Here is a 24,559-nt window from a genome sequence, read left to right on the forward strand (position 1 = left end):
AAAAACACAATTGAAATGTTCAGAACTAATTGTGCTTGTTCATATGCATTGGATCATAAACCTATTTTTCAGAAAGACAGGGTTCAACGCTGAAACAAATCTTATTTTTGTGGATTGTTTTAGCTGCTTTTATTAAACTGTATATCATTCCCATTTGAAAACAGTCTTTTCTAATCATCTGGCTTGCTGTGGTTATTGTGTTGGCTTTTTTTTTCTTTTTTTTTTTCTTTTTTTGCAAAATCTTACTGACCCCCTATAAACAAAAACATTATCTTATTTCAAAACTCCAGATATAATCAATTTGCAGTGTATCTCAAACTGGTAAAAATATGTAAAATTTGTGCTTTTAAAAGCTTCTGCTTTGAGTAGCCTTACATTCCATAATTGTGTCCTAGCAATTCTCAAGCTCTATTGCATGCCCCATTCATGAAAATTATATTTTGTTGGGATGATGTAGCTTAAAGACTTTGGCTCTAAAAATTCCTTACCTAGAGCTTCCATTAAATTATATTAATTTAAAATATCTATGGAATGATACTTTTACAAAAATATTAAAGCAAAACCAAAAACAAATTAATGGGTTGGGTTTATGAAAATCACTCTTTACAGTAAGAAAGGTTTATCACAGTTTTGGTAACTTGCATGAGTTCGTATCGAAAAGAAATCTTTCACATGTTCTTAATGAATGTAAATCTAGTGTGCTCTAGGTATTTTCAGTTGTACGCTCTGAAACAGTAGACACCATACAGCTTGTGCTTTTTATCGGGGAAGCCTACAAAGCGAACGGCGGCTTCATTAGGGCTGCAGCGTTTTCTTGGTCTGGAGATCGGGTAGCGGACGCTGCCGTCCGCCAGCCAGCCAGCGTCGCAACGGTCATATCCCAGGAGCTTCCAGGCAGCAAATATCTGGCCAACTTTGGCGATCTGAGCGCCGTCCTTCAAGCAGGCCTGTACAGCCTCATCATAGGTCAGCTTGGTTGGGTGTATTAGATAGTAAAAACGACCTAGCGAGAGAAAGAAGAGAGTCTTAAGTGTCATGATGCGATATTATCAAGGTAGGTTTTGAGTAGAAATGGGGATGTCCCACTGCAGAATCAGGCCAAACAGTGGCTGATTTGGGACTCTGAAAGTCAGTTGTTGTGCTGTGAATAAGGTTTTAAGCTTTTCTGTAGTGAATTGATAAATATTGGGATTGGGAGAAAAAATACAGCAGGCAGAGAAGGACAATCTAAACAAACATATAGCATTATACTCATTTCTGCTAACTTAACATGTAATGGCATCTCCACCCTCACTGGCATCCAGTGCTAACTGACCCGTTGTAATGTATTTTTCTCCTCTGGATGTAGAGGTATAATAACAGGGAGAAAAAAGGTGGGGAAGAGGGATGCTGGCAGATAACCTGGTTTTCAGCCAGGTGCTTGCTCTGCACCTAACGTTAAGGTGCCAGATGCATTTACCAACAAGGTGCCAATGACAATCCAGTAAAATGCCCGAGGATCCCACAGATCTCAGGCAAAGCAGACCTCATACAGCTGCATCTTAGCAGTAGAGAAAGGAAATTAGTGAAATGTCCAAAGCAGTGTAATTTTACATCATGCTCTCAACATAAGACTAAAGCCCTTGTGAGTTTTCTTCTCAGCAGCATGACATAGCAGGATTTGGCCACTGATAGCACTTGGGTGAGGGTGGCTGCAGCTAACACATGCAGTTTTACTCTCTAACAAGGCAGTGACCTTGTTTCTGATTAAGTACAAGCACAACTTAAACCTCTTTTTTTTTTTTTTTTTCCTCGAAGAAAGAGGAAAATTGCACAGCTTCTCAGAAGCAGAGTTTGAAGCTCTGCCAGATCAAAACCATGCCTGCCGTAAGTCCTCATTAGCAGCATCACAAACTTTCACAGCAGTTCTGCAACTCTGTTTCTGTTTAGGCATCAAAGGACATATCCTTGCCTTATGATCGCATTGAGCTGATAGTGCTACTAAGAAAAATGTGACTCTGTCTCAAGGTAATGAAAACATATGCCAGCAAGTAACATTCAAAGAGGAAGTCCCCTGTATTAATCCAGGAGCAGCAATAATACCAACATTAATTTCACTTATCAAGGCAATATAAATTCATTGTTAGCCTTTCACTCATTATACTTAGGTTTATTTATCAAATTTCCAAATAAATTCACAACATTTTCAATCTGACTGTTCTGTAAAAGGGGGAATTTGGCTAAGAAACAAATCAATTCATTCATGTGGGGCAAGCACTATCTCAGCTTCTAAATTATGTACTCTGAAATAATATCCATTTTCTTCCTCTTAATATATGGTTAAAAACAAACTGTATCCTGCACAAATTACTTTCTTGGTAAAGGAAAACCAATGGGAAAGAAGAAGAGTTACATCAGCTCTAGATCCCAGCAAAAAAAACACAGTTTTTTTTTCTTTTTTCAAGTGAGGAAATGTCAGGTCAGATGAAAATATAAAGATAATTCAATTAGCTTTGCGTGAAGGTTTGAAATTTTATACTGTGACAGGAATCATTAAAAAAAAAGCATTTACATTGTGGCTGTAGTGGAGAAGAACCTTTTAAACAATTTCACTGTTGTCAGAAACAATATCTACAGTGTTTTCACAGAAAACTGTTGAGAGCAGATTATCCACACCTTTGTAAAATGCTTGGTTGACTCCAGCTCAGCAAGTTGACAGCATTTACAGGGTGTTGCTGAAGAAAAATGTTTATTAAGTGGAAACCTGTTCCTACTAGGTTATTAAGAGGTTTCCCCAAAGCAAATAGGATTTCAGACTTAAGGGAACAGGGATTTGGACTGATAGTATGTAAACTTCACCTAGCTTATTAGTTGCTCTTCAAACCATATGTCAGTGGAATGTAATTTCCTAGGGATTTGCAGTAAGGTCAGGCTTTTGACATATGACATCAATAATAAAAACTCCTATACTCTGCCCCTTCCCTAAATAGGAGAACTTTAATAGCAAGCCCCACAAGGGTGGAACGTGCATCCAGAACATCTGATTAAATAAAACACTGTCAATAAACTGAGTGCAGATTTGCTGTGTTTTTTTTCCCTGCCAATAGGTTAGAAGGCCTCCTAAATGGCAACTGCTCAATCTTAGTTTTCATTAATTCATGTGGAAGGATGGAAGGGGAGGGGGGCATTAACCCTCTGTCTCTCATTAATAGCTGGTAGTTAGGTCACTCCCACAGAGGATGAGTGTGCTTGGCTTGAATTCTCACTCCAAATCAAAGGGCAGGGGTTTTATACAAACCTAATCAAACTCCATTTATTACAGCCATTTTAAGCTTTTGCATGTAACGGAACGGCTTAGAGAGGAAAACCTGAGCACTTGACCTAAATAGCTACATCCTGTGACTGTGGGAGCCTGAGGGATGCATTGCCAGTGAAGATTCCTTCCAACCTCAGCTCTAAATGGGGTGTTTTGAGGCGAAGGTTTTTTTTAATCAAAACTGGGTGTAGACAAAGTGGGACAGCACACTCAGAGGCACCAAAAGGCAGCACCACCCCACCTGCTATGTTCTGTGCAAAAGAGCTAACACAGAGATGCCTGTGTGCTCAGGGAGGATGCCTTCATCCGCAGCTAGTCATCGAATACCTAAGGGTTGGGGCTGAGCCCTAAGACTGATGCAGGGCATGGGATGCCCCTTGAAGTCAGCAGTCTGCATGCAGGCTGAAAAGCTTATGAAGGAACGGGTTGAATTGTTTCTCTGTGCAAAGAGTAAATGCAAGGTTTCAAATGGCAGCGAGGGGCATTCCCAGCTGGCAGCACAACGTTGGCTGTATCATCTGCTCCACAGACCTGTACAGCTCAGGACACCTCACAGCCACAGAAACCGGCTGGGCAAGGCTATTGTTCTCCAAAGCTGAACATATTGAAAATAAATTCCTTCAAAAATAAGGTCACAGTAAGCATGCCGAAATACAGTGATCAACTCCGGTGACTGATTTTAAACCTCTGCATTAAAGAGGTGGGAACAATTTTTGAAAAACCTCTTCAAGACCTCCCCCCGACTCTAGTGCACCCGCTTTTAGGAAAGGGCACATAATTTCACTTTGCATAGTTTTGTTCCCCTTTTTAGAGCAACAGTTACGTGTTCCCAGAGATCAACTACTCTGCTTATCTGGAACGGTCAGCATGCATTATTGAAAAAAGACCTTCTACCACTTCCTCCCCTGTAAATGGTGGTGGGTAGTTTATCACCTGCATTACTGAAGTAAACAGGTGGTTCACAGCTGCATTTTCAACATGATCCCTAAAATTAATTCTTTGTATTTTTAATTTTGTTAACATGAGATTTTTACCCAATTTTGCTGGAGCTGATAGCAAATCAATTATGCATTGCAGTTCTGTGTGCAATGTACATAACAAAATGCACGTTAATGAGCTGAAAGTGTGACACAAGCCCTAGTTATACCCTTTTTTGTTTGAAAGTGTTTAATTATAAAGGAGTTGATAGATATGTCTATCGGGGCAACCCTGGCTATAATGGGGCAACCCTGGCTATATGTACAGATTGAGCAACAAGACGCTGGAGAGCAGCCCTGCAGAGAGGGATCTGGGGGTTGTGGTTGACAGCAAGTTGAATATGAGCCAGCAGTGTGCCCTGGCAGCCAGGAGGGCCAACCGTATCCTGGGGTGCATCAAGCACGGCATTGCTAGTCGGTCGAGGGAAGTGATTGTCCTGCTCTACTCTGCGCTGGTGCGGCCTCACCTCGAGTACTGTGTGCAGTTCTGGGCACCACAGTGCAAAAAGAGTGTCCAGAGGAGGGTACGAAGATGGTGAAGGACCTAGAGGGGAAGGCATATGAGGAGTGGCTGAGGTCACTCGGCCTGTTCAGCCTGGAGAAGAGGAGGCTGAGGGGGGACCTCATCGCAGTCTACAACTTCCTCACGAGGGGGAGTGGAGAGGCAGGCGACCTATTCTCCGTTATCACCAGTGACAGGACCCGCAGGAACAGTATTAAGCTGAGGCAGGGGAAGTTTAGGCTGGACATCAGGAAGAGGTTCTTCACCGAGAGGGTGGTCACACACTGGAACAGGCTCCCCAGTGAAGTAGTCACTGCACCAAGCCCGTCTGAATTTAAGAAGCGATTGGACTGTGCACTTAGTCATGTGGTCTAAAATTTTGGGTAGACCTGTGCGGTGCCAGGAGTTGGACTTGATGATCCTTATGGGTCCCTTCCAACTCGGGATATTCTACGATTCTATGATTCTATGATTCTATATTTAGCTTGCCTAACACTTTCCAGTGTCAGAGATTCCCATGGTTTTTCTGTGAAAGACTCACTGCTCCCATTGAGAAACCATTTGAAATTAAGTAAAGAATAACCCTCAGCTGTATCATTACACATTCTTTGTCCTATGCCATTTTGGGTCTGTGGGACTTGAATTCCTGCTGCAATACTTGTACAGAAAAGGACCATCTTTCCTGCACAGCCGTATGGTCTCATTCTTGAACTCTGAATAGTAAGCATATAGACAGAATTATGATAATGATACTCTTTGTATAGTTCTCTCTCTATATATATCATTACATATTCCTATAAACTGGTAAAATGCTGGTACTACAGTTTTCAAAAAGCAGATGATCCATTTTGGGGTGTTTGACTTTACCTGCACAGCCACAAAAGACAAAAAAAAAATCCTCTGTGAATGACCTGAATGACACAGTTACACAGGCAGAACAAAATGCTCAAGTACTGCACTTAAACTAGTCTGAGAAAAGACACTGTAGAGGGTAATTTTCATAAAGTACTAAGATTATTTTATACTGCATTGCAGAAGAACTCTGCTGAAACAATTTCACTGTGCAGTTAAAAGGAATGAGTGCAGAATTCATTTCTAACAGCATCAAAACAAATTTTTGTCATTATTTCTTGGTGTACTCAGTTTACCACAGAGGGACTCCAGTAGATCCAGAGTGAAAACACTGAATCTGGACTGGAGCTCACTGCATTGAGGACTATATTTTCATTTTTCACCTTAATGACTGAATGTAATTTTGTCATCGTGTACCTTTCTTCTCCATGTAAAACCCAAGCCTCAACTATTTAAAACTGAGGCTTTCTTTCTTTCTTTCTTTTTTTTTTTTTAATCTTCCTTGAGATCGTAACGTATTTTTGAGATTTCCTTCTCTAAAAAGAACCCAATGTCAACCTCACACACCCTCGTTATTCACAGCAGCAGCTCATACAACTAACACTCTTTGAGGTTTTTTTTTTTGTGTTTTTTTTTTTTTTTTTTAAGCTAGCCTTACATGCCTCTGATCCTGGGGCCCCTGGCGTTTTTCCAGCTCCCTCACATAGAGCTGAAGGCTTCTCTGTTTCACACCGTCAGGAGACTCCAGCAGTCACTGCCACTGTTGGAAATGCATGGTGTCCTAACCACTTCTCATTTTCCTTGGCTGTTCCTGAGCTGAGAGGATCAATATTGTGTGTTCCAGAAATAGCTCAGTGCCCATAGCCACTATCTTTGGCAATTGCAACCTGGTGGCAAATAGGGTTATTATCAGGTTTTTCCCTTTACAGTGAGAACACTAATGACATTGTTAAGCATGTATAAGCTATCTGAACTTCTGAGATGCCAGTAGGAAGCTGGCATTCTGGGAGGGTTCCTGGGATTATTGTGGATGTTAAGGTGCGTTTGGGATATGAACAGTGGAGAACATAGAAGGGACACAGGAGGGTATGTCCAGGTTTTCTGCTGGTAGCTTGAGAGACTCCTATGGTGATGAGCTACAGGGAGACGGGGAAATTGGCGCTCAGCTCTTTACATCATCCTGTCGCTGTGTGGCATTCTGTCTTGCAGAGCAGTTTAACCAACTCCCCAAGCATGAGATCCATTTTAATGGATCTTTGATTTCTTTGATCTCTTTGCCACCTGTATACCTTGTCCTCACCTTACCTCATTCCTCTTCTCTCCTTCTCTATCTTGCTGTATTAGTGTACAGACAATATTTGTCTATCAGTACCTTTTTATCTTTTTTTTTTTTTTTTTCAGAAATGATTTTTATCTTCCCATAAGAGATACTGTTGAGCTACTAGTACGGAAAAGGGTGGTCATTAGTGAGCAGTGATCACAAATGTTTGCCCTGCAAGCACTTTAAATGGTGCAGCTGTCAAATTTATTTTTTCCCCTAGTTCATTTTATTACTTAGTGCTATTTCATTACTACAGATTTAAATCTGCATACAATGAGCTCGTACAAGATTTCACCTTGAATCAGTGGAGCAAGAAAAAATATGAGCCAGCATTTCACGGAATGATGTAGCATGATAAAAATCAGATAAACATTTGTTTCAGAGTACATCCAGTCTCATTTTTGATATTGTTGGTTTCAGGATTTGTTGTTTTGTAGTTGTTTTGTTTGTTTGTTTGTTTTTGTTTTGTTTTGTTTTTCTGAGAGGGTGGGACAGAACATCTCTTCTAAGAGCAAAGCTTATGTTTATTTTTTTGCGTGCTGTAGAGCACAAATGCTTCAGTGTGAATAATCAATCTGAGCACAACACAAAAAAGGCCATGCTCCTTGCTCTGGTGGGGCTGGACTCCAAACAGGAATTACCCATGAGCATGATGTTGCAGAAGATTGGAGACTCCTTTTGCACTGCTCATTTGCAGTGCTCCTCTCATTCACAGCCACGCTTTGTAAATCCTTTTCAGGCACTAGATTAAATGATAGCAGGCTGAGATCAGCTCATTTCACACCTACTAACAGTTCTGCTACTAACAGTAGAAATCTTGCAGTCACTAAAATAAGGTTTAGAGCAAACCAAGCTCAGAGCTAGAGCAAACATATTTTGGTTTTGACAGTGTACTAAGATTAGATATCTAAATTATTAGGCACAAGAGCCAGAAACAGCTTTACTGATAAGGAAGTATTAGTCATATTAGACTTGGTGTATGAGCTGGAGCTGCTTGAGACAACACCAGAGATGAAGTGGCAATCAGAACTTTGTTTTGGTGACATTTAAGTTGTAAAACATCATAGTTATAATTGAATTCAGTGGGGAAGTTCAATTAAAGGAATTACTGATTTCTTCATCACTGTAGCTGAAAGAACCTGGGCAAATAGCATTAAAAAGGTATTGCATTAATACTAATGGGGTGACAGTGGAGATATTAGAAACTACTGCCAGTACAACTCCAAGTTTTAAAAATTATCTGTGTGAACATGTGGCAAAGACAACATTACTCTGGGCATGTCTTGGTAAATTCAACAGCAATATTTCCCAAAGCTGACGCAAACTTTGGCCAGCTAAGTGTCATCTGCTGCCCTTTGCTGCTGTCGGCATCGCTTTCTTTTCTGAAATGGCCGCTTGCGAGGTAGAAGCGAGCCCAGCTCTTACCATTGAAGTTTGAGGTGAAGCAGAACACATCGTAGCGGCTCTTATCCTTGTCCCAGAAACCGTAATTCCTGACGCCAGGCACCGTGTTCTTCCCCCCACAGGGCTCCCTGGGCTTGGTGATGGGGTACTGCACGGAGCCGTCGCTGAGCCAGCCCGCATTGCACCAGTCCAGCCCGGACCTCCAGGCCTCGTAGAGCTGATCGAAGGAGGCGATGATGGAGTCCTGGTCCAGGCAGGCTTTCTGAGCCTCGTGGAAGTTCAGGTTGTAACGACCCAGCCGCGGAGAGTAGGGGAATACGACACCTGAAATGGCAGAGAGGGGACTAGCTGAGTATCTTCAACACCAAAAGAGCACAAGAAGGAGAAGCAGCATTTCCAGTCATCAGAAAGAAATAAAGGTTAACCCAATAATGTGTTTGACTGCTCAATTGTCTTTTTTCTTGGGAAAAATGCTCTGCCAGCACATCAGCTGCGTAGTCTGAGAAGGGGATGCAGCCACCTCCTCACCTAGTTCCTCTCCAGGTAACCCAGTGGGGACCCCCCCAGGGCTGCACGTGTGGTCTTATCTGGTCTTATCCTCGTGCACGCAAGGAGTGCTTAAAGACGAGAAGAGCTGGAAGAAATTTTGCAACTAAATGCTTCTCATCAGAAAAGTCAAGTTTACTGGCTGCAAGATCAATTTCTCTTTAAAAATATTAAAAAAAAAAAAAGCTTAATTCTATTTCTTCTTTTTCTTTTTTTTTTTTTTTTTGTGGGATTTGGGGATTTCCTGGCAATCACATAAAAAGAAGAAATTGTAGCATGGAGACAAACGAACTATTTCTTCTTTCATGTGAACGTTAAAATAAAATGTTCTGATTGACATAAGAGTGCTGTGCTCTTTTCCTGGACTCTTGCCAAGATTTCCTGAGAGTTCAAGACTGTTGGATTTTTGTTTGTTTGTTTTTATTCTATTTCACATTGTCCCAGGAACAGGAAGGCATTTCATGCCCAGCTTAAAAAGAATATTTCAAGGCCAGTCTGGTAGGGGATATAATATCAGGGTCCTGAGATATTAAAATAGGAAATCTATAGGGAAATAAAATCCATGAAATTGTGTGTGGTTCTAGAGAGTCCTTTCTGATACTCTCCAGCTGCTTTTTGGCAGTTCCTCACCACTCAAGGAGGCAGAGCTCCTCACAGAGGGCATCAGGGAGCAGGGTCCCTTGAGCAGACAACAGGTTTCCTCATTTAGGTGAGGAAACCATTTAGCCATGCAGCACCCAGCGTGCAGCAATGCCAGACAGACTTGATAAGAAGCACAGACCTGCCAGTGCCTCCTTCCACCCCTGAGGAGTACCACAGACCTTCCTGCTGCTTACCAGTGATAAGCAGCTGCAGACAGGCAGGGCACAGAGACCTGGGGACAGAGAATGTCCACACGGAGGTGGCGGACGTAGCTACAGAGCAGTTTCAGCAGCAACATTCAATCAAGGTTATTGAACTTATCTCATAGACTTTTCCACAGGATATTTATATACATATATCTGCATTTAAAAGTTATTTCTCAAAGCACGAAGGATGTTTCAGAAAATGCTGAAGAACCACCTCCCCATGTGGCTCTGATAAAAGACCGTACAAAGAAGAGAGAGACGTGAAACAAAAGTTTGGATCAGACCACACTAACTTTGGCAGGGTTTAGAAACTTAACTCAGATCTAAATTTTATAGTTGGCTTCAGCCCAATCTTCATAATAAGCTGAAATAAAATGGCACCAGACAAGATCCAGCTCAGAATGTTTATTCTCAAATACCCCTGCACAATGGAGTGCTGTGGGATGCAGAGAGTCTGAAGACAAGATAACACATTAGGGGATGAACCAAAAACTTTAAACTCTGGTACAGACATCCCATCTGTCTCTCTTTTTCTTTTCTCCCTGCTGATGAATTCTCCCTGTAACAAGTTCCTCATCTCCAGGGCAATGTAGCAGAGGATATTGAAATTACATTACAGTCATGCAAGACTGTCAGCATGCAATGAAGTCATTCTTCTTCTTGAGCACTCGGCCCACTTTGGTGTCTATTCCACTGGTATCTTATCGTCTCCTTTCTTTCCCTCCTCTCCCTCACTCATCTATCATCCAAACAGTGTTATTTTTGTTAAATAAAATCTTTGTTATTACTAAACTTCAGTGACTCGATCCAAGAAAATAAAGCATGCAAATGTAAACTTGGCAGGGTAATAACAAACAAGATTTTGTTCTCCTCCAGCAATTAACTGGAGAGTCTGCTGACTTTCTTTCCTTTTGTAAATCTTTCTTTAAAGTACTTTTCAGTTATTAGTTGTCCTGAACTATAAAGCATGAATGAATTGTAACGCTTCATGTGCTGCTAACTATAACTTCATAAATAAGAAGCTGTAGCTATGGCATGATTTCTCAAACTTTGTTTTTCCTTCCTCCCTCCTGCCCCTTTAAAAAATAAAAATAAAAATACATTAATTCTCCCTTGGTGTTAATGGATAGAAATAAAAATGACTGTGGTAAAAATATAGCAAGCATCAGAGGAGTCCAAGCTTTATTGCTTTATCAGAAATCCAATACTTATTGTTTTCCCAGAACTACATTTCCCCAGACAACTGACTCCTTGTCCAGTATATGTGCTTGATCTGCATGTCCACGTAAAAAGAACCCTACCAGAGGTGGATGCTAGAAACTGAACAGCTAAACTTATATACCTTGCAATTTGTTGGAAACTGTTCAAACAGATTTGGTTCCTTAAGATTTCTAAAATCTGCTTTTTTTTAGACGGTTAAATATGTATGTTCATTTGTTACAAATGTACTCGAGCTTGACAGTTTAAGACATAATGTCTTAATAACATAAATAGGCACAAAACTGTAATATTAGCTTTGGGCTACATTCGGGTAGACTGCATAGAAGCCGATTTTTGTTTGGGTTCAACTGCAGTACAAGCCTGCAACTGATTAGCACTAATTTCACCCTGCAGATGGGGGTGGCCATTGGTGATGTTGTACAGCTCCATTGACTCGATATGTATTTTGTGTAGCTTTGCATTATTTTGAATCGTTGCTAATATTGTTTTTATCTTCTTCATTTCCCTATGAAACTAACACTAAATTGATAGGTAGATCTTACTATTCATCTTCCTTTTGGTACAGTTTAGCAGTTCTGAACTTCACTGCACAGCATCTTCTTTGGTCTTGGATCTTATAAACCATCAGAAGATAATCCATCCCATCTGTTCTCGAGTGGACAAAAGCTGTCTGGAGGCTCGTTTCTGTTCCCAAACTACAGACCAACTCAAAAACCCTGACTCCAACCCTGTGTTTTGCCACCAGACAGAATACCCACTTCCAAATGTTAACAAATTCGGCTCAGGAAACGGAGGGAGAGGAAAAATTCCAGCCTCAAATGGCTGGAAGTTAACACTTAGTGCTGGTCACATGAAAGCTCCAGATAATATTCCACAGGGGAAGAATGGTTTTGTTCTTCCAAACACTGTACATAACTGTAGCCTGTTATGTATGGCTCGCTCTCCAGCTCACTACGAACAAAAGCTGCTGATCCCCCTGTTTTCTGTAGGCACGTCCTGCTGGCAGTCTTCACATGGTATCTGTATGCAGTCAGGCACTTCCAGCCATCTACCAGAAAACATGTCTATGCAGGGAGCCTCTTTAAAACCCAGAGAGCTGTGGTTCCCTCACGCAGTTAGCTTGTGGGAAGACGGAGCTGAAACCCATAGCTCGACCCTGGTGATTCAGCTCCTCACCCTGAGGAAGCTGTTGAGATACTTGTGGAGCCTGAATGAGGAATATCAACTTAGAGCGTGGACTTGACCATGTGGCTCCTCTCCCAGACTTGCATTTCTCTGAAATAGGACCTACACCCACGGTGGGACAACCCATGCTAGAGGATGAACCTGAGACACATGGATTCAGTACAGAGCACACCTGTCAGTGAGCAGCAAAGATCTGACCCAGCTTGCTGTATGTATCTGTGGCAATGCAATCACAGACCCAAAAACGACTTTTGTAATGGAAATTAGGACTTGCACCAAATCAGAAGGCAAGACGAGGAGGTTTAACATATCCTCCCCGTACACAAGCCCATATTTCCATGATGCCTTACATTCATTCAGGTGTACAACTCTGCTACTGTGCTTCTCATTATAGTTTATGAAAGGGAAACCAGGAGAAGGGAGAGAGAGAGACAAGAGAAACTGTCTTGCAAAGCAAAGTCAGAAGTGCTTTTGTGCACAAGTGTTGACTGCTACCTTTTCCCTGATTGAGGAATTTTTTTTTCTCTATTTGTTTCAGAGGGAGAATTTATAAGAGGTCTATGAGAACCAAATGTTCAGTTAATAAGAGGAAAATAATCAGAGAAGCAGAGCTCAGTCCTGCTCACACAAGGAGTACAAAAAAGCATGATATTTGTGTGTCCTTTGCAAGCTATTTCAGATTCCGATATGCAGGTAATTCCTAAAACTCAGTACAAATGCTTTGTAGTTACCCAATCACTATAGGGACATTCACAGTGCAAGGAGCTGTAATGGTTATCCAAGGCAAGATGAGGAAATAAGCCTAGAAAGCACAACTCCTGTAACAATTTATGGGTGTCTATTAAGCTCGTACCATATGCTATTAGCAGTTTTAAGAGTATTTACAGAGAGAGCAAAATCTCTGTTAATGCATGTGGAAAAAAAATTAAAAAAAAAAAGAAAAAAGAAAAAGAGAAGTCTTTTTAAAGCCAGAGTAAAGAAATGGGCTTCCTTGAGTTCTAGCCTAAACAGAAAAGTAAGTTTTCGTGTAGCCAGTGTAAACACCAGGTACAGTAGGGTTTGCTATATGCTATACTGTAGGGTACAGTTTTACTTTGGCAGCTTCATGCACTTGAAGGCAAAATTTTCCATGTTGGATTTCTAAAATTCTGTGAAAAGCTGTAAGTCCCTCATTTTCCTTCAGAATCCATCTCCACTCCTCTGCCTGTTGAGTGTGTTGACTATTCAGCACAGGCTCCATGGTGGGCCACCAGCTGTGAAGAGGTAGCAGCCTCCCCATGAAACCGGGGCCACTTTAGGTGGTGTCCATCCATTCCACAGCACCCCTGCACAAAGCCATCAGCAGGGTCACTTGCTACTGACCAATGCAGGCACACCAACTAGACTTGCCTGGCCCGGGGCCCTTATTTCCTTTTTCTTTTCTACAGCCTTTATCAAAATTTGAAGACTGTTGTCTTTCTTTGCTCTCCTTAGGCTATTCAGTCCTAATTCTTTTAGCATTTTCCTTTCAGGTCATCATTTCCAGATAATTTTTTGTTGCTCTATTTAGATCTTTTACTTCACTGCATCCTTGAAGTACCATTTCTCACAGTAGTGGCAGTACATGTGTGTCTGCAAAGACCTGTTGTCCTGACACAGAAGGAATTACATGGCCTGACGCAATTTATTCTTGCCAAACTGTTGTCTTTTACAACTAATGTGTTGTCTTCTAAGCACTTACAAACGGTGTGCCTTATATCATCAGTTTTACTGTAGACAGAACAACACATTGTTATGCAAAGAATGTTTTAAATAGCTTTTGGTGTATGAATGTAACAGCAACATGCAAAAGAAACAAATAAAACAAATTAGGGTAAATCTGATTAGAAACTAGGCCTAGATTAGAAATGATTTCTGTAATAATTTGGAAGATTTTTTTATATGGAGCTCATGAACTTGTTTGATCTATTTTTGAGCTACAAAGTCTGTTTTGGAAGGAGATGCTGCTCTTTTTCCCACCCCATCTTGGGCATAAAGGCTAACATACCTTCAAGCAAGATCACAAAACCTGCTAGTTTGGGGTTTAAGTGAAGCCACCCAAAGTGTTAATTTCTATCAAGAAGCACAGTCTACAGAGATTTTTAACAGCTTTATCTAGATCTGCATATTTCTGGTACTGTTGAATGTATCAAATAATTATTTTATAGCCTGTACTGCAAGGCTACTGTGTTCAGTTATCATCTATCCCTGAAGACAGGACCTATAAAAAAAAATCCTAACAAATTAAAAACCTGCCTTTGGCAGCTTAACATTGCTCCACTTTCTCTGCCACCTGGCCCATGAATCTCAGTGCCATGAAGGAATAGTACACTCGATCTGTGCCTGAGCAATATGAGCAAGGGTGCTGCTGGAGCTTTCACCTGCCCAGGAAACCAAAGCACACAAACCTGGTATAGGGAGATTCACTACAGTGCCTCATGCTCATAAGAGAGAAAAACAATAAAGCACTGACATAAAGAAAATTTAGTGAAGAACAGTAAAACAACAGCATAAAGGAAATTTACTATAAGCTGAGAATTCATTCTTTGCTTATGACTCGGGCAACAACATCTACTTTCCATAGGAGGCCTTTTAATTTGTTCAGCTTTTGGTACTCTCAGAATGTTTGAAAAAGAATACAAAGCTCATGATCCTTATTTTATGCACAGGAGCATGGCATGTTCAGTTCATTGAGAAAATGGCTTTGCTGACAAGGTTAACATAAAATACGTCCCACTCTCTTCAGTTCCTGCCACTTCTATCCACTGTGCCCAGTGCAACACTCCTGCCCTTAGACCCTGCATCTAAGTCCACAAACAGGATGATAATGATAACTGTTGTTTTTAAAAGTGCTTTTTTTTAAAAAAAGGAAGGAAGGAAGGAAGGAAGGAAGGAAGGAAGGAAGGAAGGAAGGAAGGAAGGAAGGAAAAGAATGAAAAGATATTATGAAAGATTTTCTCTTTCATAATAACAAAGAGAATATGCAAAAAAAGTTGTGCAAGGTATGTAAAATACAGATGGAGCCTAATTTCACTGTTTTTTTTCTTTGTTATTGTTGTTGTTGTTTGTTTGTTTTTCCAAAGCTAAAAATAACCAGTTATTATGGATAGCTTATTTAATGACAAACCTAGGAGGCCTTTAAGTTTAATAAGAATAAAGTTCTACCACATTCAGAGAAGATAAAAGGTCCATTGAGGTAGAGGTCAACTATTTTCATATAGATAAATTTACATGCTTTCACCTAGCCAAATTGATGCTGTTTGTACAGTGAACTCACACTGGAGTGATCAGCTGTTTTATGCTGCTAGCGGGCATTCCTGGGTGTAAATGGTTTTGTCTTGCTGCCAACTAACATCCTGAGGGCCACCATCTCGGGACATCAGGCTACTGATGCAGATCCTTCCTACTGTGAGATTAACGTTATTGCTTATAACAGATGAAAGATGGTAGTATGGACTAATATATTCTCATTGTTGTCCAAAGACTAAAGTAAATTTTATCTAATAAATTTGATTTTTTTTAAACTTATTCTGGTCTGCATTGCCCAAATGCATGAAACAGCACTAAAAGCCAACACTGCATAAACCCACAGACAAGATGAAAGATGAGTGCAGGGGCACACAAAAAGAGGGATACACTCCATCCATTATGTATATCCATTATGCCCATTGTAAATATACACTTGTAAATAAAGTACACTTTAATCATTATCATTTTAGAATGAAACTTCAACATAACTTAGACTTGGATTTATTTATCCTAATCATTACTAAGTTGTTTTATTCCAATGTGACACACTCACACACTTATCTCACCTCTTGAAAGGTTAACTTTTACCATAAGGTTTCCTAAATTAGTATTTTCTGTCTGATTAGGAAATGACACTCTATAATATCAGATATGAACAATTTGACACCCATAGCTGACAAAAGTCTTAAAACAAGACATTGTTCTGTACGGTCGCCAGACGCTCATTAAAATGTGTGAACTTTCCTTTGAGCAGAGATTGGAACATACTTGGCTAAAGACAAATGACACCTCTTTGCCCATCCTATCCAATGAATTTCCTTATTTTGGGTTTGAGGCAGGAGGAAACAGGAAGGAGTGGTGGTACTGGAGAAGATGGGCTGGAGTTGGCATACTTCAAAGGCGGATGCAGTAGGCTAGAAGATGTGTATTGGGAGGTAGAACCTAGATCTTGTACCCAATAACATGGTGCTCTATCACTAAATGGTCATGGTAAAAAAGATAGAAAATCTATTTTTTGCCATTGTGTTCAAGAGATACCATTTCTCCAGTGCTTACTGCTGACTAACTTGGGGGTTTGTCCTCAAAAAAAGAGACGTAGTAACTCTTGGGGATGTCAGGGCTGGGAAGTCTCGCTCTGTTCATGTGCTTTTCAGGATCTGTGTAGTGATGGGACAAGGAGTAATGGCTTTACACCAAAAGAGGGTAGATTTAGATTAGCTATAAAGAAGAAATTCTCTGCTCTGAGGGCGGTGAGGCCCAGGCCCAGGCTGCCCAGAGAAGCTGTGGATGCCCCATGGCAGTGCCCAAGACCAGGCTGGATGGGGCTTTGGGCAACCTGATCAGGTGGGAGGTGTCCCTGCCCATGGCAGGGGGGTTGGAACTAGATGATCTTTCACGTCCCTTCCTACCCAAACCATCCTATTGTTCTACGATTCTATGTAGATGTCTACCTGAGCAACCTCGTACTGCTCATTAGCCCATTTGTGAATTCAGCACTTAGCTCTGGGCAGTGTCAAAAACCATATAACTGTTATTTCAAAGGCACGATGCTACGTGGCACCAGAACAGGTACCAAATGTGTGGTGTGATGAATATATTAAAGATTTTACACTGGCTCTGACTGTATTACATTGGCATAAGATATCAATATGCCATAAAATGCTGGGAAGTCCCAGTATATGACTGGGAACAAGATGCACAGTGATTTATCTGGACAAGCTCGAAGGTGGATGGAGGTATGTACCTGGGACATGAGGAGCCTGTCAGAAGAATGTTATTGCCTTATGCCATGAATGAAGTAAAATGCTTTTTCCTTCTACTCATTTCTGTCTTCAGTCAATACCGAGTATTAGGTAACTTAACCTGTGTACATGACCAGTTATCTTTATCTCCTAAATTTGTAAAGAACAGTGTATGTTCTTATTAAGAACCAATTATGTGGGGTGAAAAACAATCTAAAAGGAATATTGTGCTGGCATGAAAACTGTGTAGGGCCAGGGCCTTTCTGTACCCAGAAATGGAAGATATTAGCAGCCTCCAACCAGGGAAGAAAAAAATGGATGTAAAGAAGTACGCTCAGCCCGTGATATCTATTTGGTTGCAACCAACAGTGAACCAGTCTTATTGAGAATTAAGTAAACAACCATCGTAATGTGCAACAGCCTGCAGTGAAAGATTCATATACCTCACCGATTTAATGGGTCTTGCTTTTGATATTTTTTTCTTCTTCTTTTTTTTTCTTTTCTCACCTCCCTCCCATTTTTTTTCCCCCTAACTACCACATAATGCCTGATACACACGTCGGTAAGTATAAGGGCAATGGGGACAGGGAGACATGTCAAGCAACTCGTGGTTTATTGCTGAGAACTATACAGTGCGTTGGGGAAAAAGCCAAATACTGATTTACCTTCACTGAATCTCATAAAATTTATCTGAATTTCATAAGAGTAAATGAAAGATGATTTTTTTTGTCCTTTTTCAATCCATTGCACCATTTTTTCTAATGGTTTGTACTGTATTGTTTAGAAGAATATTCCTGAGGGAAGTGGCTACTACAGTCTACATATAAGAGTTGTCTTAGCAGGATATATAGAGATGTATTTAATACAATTGTAAAGCTGGAAAAAAGACAAAACCATTGTCTCTGTAAAATTATTTTAAGATTTTCCCTGTTGTAAGAAGATTTTTATCTGCTTGCTAATATAAAATGTCCCAAAGTTCTGTAAAATGGCTTTTAGGGGAATACTTAATATAATTTTGCCCAAGTCTACTGCAAAAACACGTAGCAATTTCTGTAAAACTACAGGACCAAATTAAAAACATATGGAGTCCTTCATACCGTGTTTGGTCAGGGGTTGATTTTTTTTTCTCTTGGCTCCCCTTGCACTAGGCTCACTGGGAGCTGAATATGCTGTGGGCTAGTGTAAGTTATAAAAGTTCTAATGTTCTTCTAATTTATGATAGCTGCTAGAGGCTGTCAGGCCCAGGTCCCCAGAGCACAATGAATCCCACTTCTCAGCTTGCTGCTATTGCTGACAGCACAATACCAGCAGTATGAGGAGGAAAAGCAGGTATTCCTTAACACCACGCAAATCTAAATTTAGGTTCAGGCATTACTTACCTTCCAAATTCAGAGCTACCACTGCCGTGTCATCCTCTAATCCTTCAATCACCTCGCACTTATATCTTCCATAATCCTCCAGCATTATGTTTGTGATTACAAGGGAGGCATCATTTTCACTGCTTTCTCTCAGAAACACTCTGCCCTGGTACTTTCCGTAGCTCTTTCTGTGGTGTCCCATCGCAACAAAGACGTCCACTTCTTTGAGGTAATCTGAGGTGAGTTTGGTCCACTTGACCCGGATTTTGTGGGTTCCTGAGCCAGCTATTGATGTGTGTTCATGGTAAAATTTACATGGCAGTGTGACATTGCCACCTCGCTGCGAGAAGATTTTGGCTTGTTCTGCTACCACAAGTAAACGGGGTCCATTTTCTTCTAGGATTCAAGCAGAAAAACAAAAAAGAGAATGAGTCTGCATTCCACCTTGTGCAGAACGGACATGACCATTAGCTATAAGTCCACAGGATCATTTCCCTGCAATAATTTTGTACCTGTACAGCAGTAAGGCATGCAAACTAGTTATATACAATTATTTACGTAGTCACACATATACAAGCTGGTAACAGGCATTGAAGTGAGATTCAATAGCAAGCTACAGCTTTACTTCCCACACTGTGTATGTGGTAAGTGAAATATGTGTGCACAGAGTGGTCAAAATGGTTTGCAGCACTGTCCCCTGTGTAGGCAGAGGCCATCCTACATAATTCACAGTCATAATGATAGAGGTGCAGTGATATATCGGTAGGGTTGTATAGTTGGTGTATGAATGCTATCATCCGAAAACTGCTCAATGCAAGCATCGTGTATTTCCCTGTGGTTTGTTCCAGAGCTGTCAATCAACACTGCCCTTTTTTCGTAACTCAGTTTTTATATGCAAACTGAGCTTATTCAGGCAAAGCCTCTAATGATATGGGATGCAGCAAATCATTCTCACAGAACAGGAAAAGTGTTGCAGTATCAAACAGCGTTGTCTACAAGGACACGGAAAGTGTCAGCGTAATTTAAAATGGCCTGTTTTCTTTGTGTATTTTATTCTAACCTTCGAGCTCCTCTGCTGACATACTTCTGCTAACGTCAGAAAGTCCAGTTTATCATCAAAACAGTAAAATCCTGTCCTTTCCTGCCCTCTTTCCTGATCATCTCAATCTTTTTTTCCCCGTCTTTTTTTACCGATATCCTTCAAACTTGTCGCCATTTTATCTTTGATGTTTTGATCTGACTTTCCACACCGACCCATATTTAGCTGACAGGCTCCTGTCCTCCTTACCCTTTCCCCAGATTCCCTGCTCCCTTTTCTCTCTAGCAGGTCACTACTGCTGATGCTGCTCTGTGTTTAGGACAGTCAGCTGGAGCAGGTGCTCGCTTCCAACCTCATCCCTCTGGGGCTTCTTTGACAGGCTGTGTTGCCTTGGGAAAGCCCTGGAAAGCACAGGTTTGATGGTGGCAGCCAGAACATGTAGCCAAATGCTAGAATATTTCTTTCTTTCAGTAACTCTTGCCTCTCCTTTCATACAAAATTGATTTAGCAAAGCTCAGTGCTTCTGTAGATATTGCTGTCCTCTGTCAGTAGAGACATCGACTGAAGCTGGCAATGAATCACCAGCACTCAGCTTGCTAGAAAAGAATTACTGACCTCACATAACTGATTACAAAGAATCACAGAATCACAGAATCATTAAGGCTGGAAAGGACCTCCAAGACCATCTGGTCCAACCATCCCCCTACCAACCAATGTCACCCACTAAACCATGTCCCTAAGCACCACGTCCAACCTTTCCTTGAACACGCCCAGGGACGGTGATGCCACCACATCCCTGGGCAACCCGTCCCACTGTCTGACTGCTCTTTCTGAGAAGAAATGTCTCCTAATTTCCAACCTAAACCTCCCCTGGTGCTACTTGAGGCCATTCTCTCTAGTCCTATCGCTAATTGCAAAGACAAGCCAGTTGAGCATGAACCTGCATCTGCATAAGAAAAGATGCTAACCCGAATGTGTAGTTCTTTGCCAGGATATGCTGTGTCAAGTGCACCACTGTTACTGCATAGGATAGACTAGCCAGAGGTAAGGTTCCTCCAGAATGAACAAGCTCAGGTGCTGCAAGCTGGGTTAATAAGATAGGAGACCCTCCTAGCTAGTGAAATTGCTAACCCCACACCATCCCATGCAAGTGACCTTCTTGTCCTTCGTGCTGGGCAGGGGCAAGGGGTGCTCTGGCAATAAGAGGGCAGCGTCCGAGGAGAGAGATGGCCTCAGGCAGGGCATGATGGGAAGAGCTGCCAGCCCTTTTTTCATGGGAAGAGAAGGAAGAATGGGAAGGCAGCCAGGATGGCTTCTCTGCTGCTTTCCCCGTTTCCATCAGGGACAAAGAAGTCCCACAGACTTCTGTCTACCTTGGGAGGAGGAATGTTATGCTTTTGGGTGGTTATTGCCAAGAAACCTGAATCAGAGCTCAGCTATGTTGTGTCTTTAACACTGAAACAGGCAAGCTAATAAATATTAGCAGAAAGGACAAGAGGGAGAGTCTGACTCAGGTTGTTAACGCTCACTCTTTCTAACAACAGCTCGCCTTTGCCAGCGAGGGCTGGAGACTTGCCCGGAGCACTGTCACTTCTGTCCCAGGTGCCAGCATCCCCGCGCGACCCCGTGTCCCTCCCGGCTGCCACCCTCCTGCCCTGAGGCCCTTTGCTCAGGGGGTGCCTGAGGTTGTGTCTCAGTAAGAGCCAGGGATGGAGGGGATGGGAGGCTGGGGGGTGAGGGGGAGGCACAGCTTCTTCTCAGGCTGGAGCATTCCCTGGGCCCCGATGTGTTGTAACACGGTGACTTGATAGTGGGCGATGGGGTGCTGTGCTTAAAAAGAATAATTCTTCCCCAGAACTACTTTCTTCATAAGTACCATGAGAGAAGTCGTGAGGTGAATGGCCGAACAACTGTAAACTCTGCAAACTGCAGATAACACCTCGCTAAACTGTTGCCTCCAACAGGACAGTTTGGGTCCTGTCTGGGGATGAGACAGACCAAATGCACGGCCACACAAGAGCCTCAGACACCACTTCAAAATGCGCTAGCCTTGCTGCCCCTCAGTGGTGCCAAACCAAGGAGGTAAACACTGGAGGAGAAAGGGTAAAGAGGAGAAAGGAGGAGAAAGGAGAAAGAGGCTGTAGCCTCTGTTCTGCTCTCCCTTTCCCATGTCTGACTGCTATGCCACTATCAGTGCTCCTCCTATCGTCCTTACTCTGTACGTGCCTTGCCTTGACTGCAGCAGTTGACTGGTTCCCAGTTCAGGGACAGCAAGTGTACTTGCTCTCACATTGCTACCACCCTCAGTTTGGTCTCACTGGCTGGCTTATTGTCTTTTTTTGTTTGTTTAGTTTTGTTTTGTTTTCTTTTCTTTTAACTGGCTTTTGCAGTCAGGAGTAATAATGGCAAGCCAGGTTTGGAAGGAACAGTGTGGGGCAGGGAGGATGAGTCAGGCTGCGGCCCATGGCAAACAGCTTTATTCACTTTATACATCAAAACTGTCCAGAATCTCATGCTGACCCTGGTACAGAACTTGATTATTCCCATATTTTAATGGAATAACTTACAGAGCAGCAATGAAGGGAGAAAGAACATTTTTTTTTAGAATAAAAATAATCTTGTTGATGTTTTTCTTTGCCCTTAGAAGTCTTCATAAATGTGTTTTGTCCATTAAAGCTTATGTATTGCTTAGGTGTTCCACACTGTTAGCAAAACCATTAAGTTAATATCATTGTGTCATGCTAGCTTAAATATGCTAGCTTAAATAAACATAGAGTTGTTTCTTGCTTTCTTGTACTGGTATCTGGGACCTCAGCATAACTCATGCTAAAATATCCTTACTCTTTCTATAGAAGTAGCATGTCTTGTTATTGTACTATGCTTGTTTAAAAATTAAAATATTTTCTGTGATAAAAATAATTCCCTATAATTATGCTTTTCCTCTGATGTCACTTATTCACACTGAATAATACATGGAAGGAAATATGTTAAAGGGGCTGTATTAACTCAAGTTTAAGTTTCTAGGAATTCTAGCATTGCAAAAAAACCAGCAGTGAAATAACAGACTTTGTCTCTTCTAAACTACTGCCATCTTATACCTTAAATATACTTTAAATGTGCATTTAATTCAGTATAGATAAAGAAATTGCATGAAGATCTGGCTGCAGTTCTCTCATGTGGGACCTATCTCCTTGACTTACCTCCACAAACTTCCTGGCATTAAATCTATATTCAACCCTATGGCTACTGCCCAAATTTGGGGCTAGTTCTGATTTTGCACTAATAGCAGGGCAAAGGAGCAGAATTTAGTCACCATGTAGTTAGCATTGGTATCACCACCTTTCAGCCCTTGTTAGCCCCAAAAGAGGGAGCAGAAGATGAGTACAGCAGAAATCATGGCACTGTCTCAGTACCTCTTCTGCTTGGAAGGAAATGTTCTTGGGTTGGTTGGTGTGGCATTAAGACTGACAAAATATCACACAGAAACAGTGTGGAGATTCTGAATTATCTTTAAATGTTACGCATGGGAAATTACACTAATGTAGCACGGTGAAGGCAAATTAATAATTTAAATTGATGTTTAATATGAAACCTGCTTCTGTAATAATTTTTCATGACACGAGTATACTGGTACCTACAATGTGCCAGTAATGTAACAGACCTAGATGTAATGTCTAATAAGCAGACCTGAATGCCTTTAATGAAACCGAGATGCCAACAGAAGGTGAGGTTGTTCCGTGCTGACATTTCTATTACATGCTGTTTCAATATGCCACACTATGAAGAGGAAAGAAAGTTGTGCTGATGTGAAAGAAGCAGCTTGACTATAAGAAACTGCATGATGGATTTTGAGATAATCTAAATTGTCCTAAATGGCAACAAAAATATCAAGAAATTTTAAGGAAAAATAATGCAAAAGCATGGGATTTCAGTTAGGATTATGTTTTTTTTTTGTTTTTGTTTTTTTTTTGTTGTTGTTGTTGTTGCTAAAGAGTTGGTACCCTCTAAGGTGTACACAGTTTATTGTGGTGCTAGGGAGGAGAGCACATCTCATTTAAATACAGTTCTCTCATTTGCTTTTATCACACAAAAGCTGAACTGCAAGGACACTTGTATGCAAACAAACTAACAGAGAGCAAGGTGTAAAGCCTATCTTGAAAAGATGATTTGGCCAAGTAGTCTGGGATAATAGCACAGCCTGACCAAAATCATGAAATGCACTACAAGCTTCAGGAAAGGATATAAAGTCACAGAAGAGTTAAATGCAGCTTTAGATATTCCATAAATTTTGCTCTTTGATAGTGGAATAAAACCACAAGAGAAAAGATATAAACAAAGGAAATGGGCCAGGAGAAAGAAGCAGAAAGTAAGACTGGTAAAGGTAGGGGGAAAAACTGCCTAGCAGATGCAAAACTGGACTGAGGTCCTGTTTCACTGCATTAACCAAGGAGGGGAAGAGAATTGGATGGCCTATTGCCGTGAAAGACTGAGAAAACAGAAACCCATGCTGCTCATGAGAAACATGAAGAGAAGATGAGGGTTTCTGGCTGGAGAGGATCCTGAAGGACCTTCAGTCTTGGTTGATGTGTATCTGGACAACTAGTACTACCATCTTCCTGCTTGGAATGGACCAACAGCGACTACACAGATCATGTGTAGCGGCAAGGAATTTTTGAGGATATTCAGAGTGGAAAGCACTCAGCCTGGAACTTACTTTATGGATGGACACTTGCTAATTCACTGATTACTAGTCCTCCGTGACCGAGACACAAATTGTTGGTAAGAAAAACTCTAAGGGAAGAAACTGGGGGAAAACTTAAAGGGAAAACATGGTATCTATGCCTACTGCACTGCTAAACCTGAGAGACAACAGGAGTTTTTATACTAATGGAGGGCAGTAAAATGGTGCAACCAGCCAGATCTTCTGGCTCCTGACACAGAATTGCTAAGGGAGCCAAAAGCATGTTGAAATAGCCGTCAGACCAGAAGATGGTATTAATCA

General features: G+C 41.3%; 1 protein-coding gene across 1 annotated transcript in view; it reads right to left on the reverse strand.

Annotated features, from left to right (window-relative positions):
• Positions 1–240: 240 nt before the first annotated feature.
• Positions 241–24,559, reverse strand: part of HAPLN1 (hyaluronan and proteoglycan link protein 1) — a 59,664-nt gene continuing 35,345 nt past the window's right edge. Inside the window, exons 3-5 of the mRNA XM_035563195.2 lie at positions 18,540–18,914; positions 8,373–8,675; positions 241–1,003 (exon numbers count right to left, since the gene is read on the reverse strand). Of these exons, the coding sequence (XP_035419088.1) occupies positions 714–1,003; positions 8,373–8,675; positions 18,540–18,914 (968 nt within the window). The 3' untranslated portion in view covers positions 241–713. The remainder of the gene's footprint in view (positions 1,004–8,372; positions 8,676–18,539; positions 18,915–24,559) is intronic.

The sequence above is a fragment of the Cygnus atratus genome, chromosome Z, assembly GCF_013377495.2.
Source record: "Cygnus atratus isolate AKBS03 ecotype Queensland, Australia chromosome Z, CAtr_DNAZoo_HiC_assembly, whole genome shotgun sequence".
Lineage (NCBI taxonomy): Eukaryota > Metazoa > Chordata > Aves > Anseriformes > Anatidae > Cygnus > Cygnus atratus.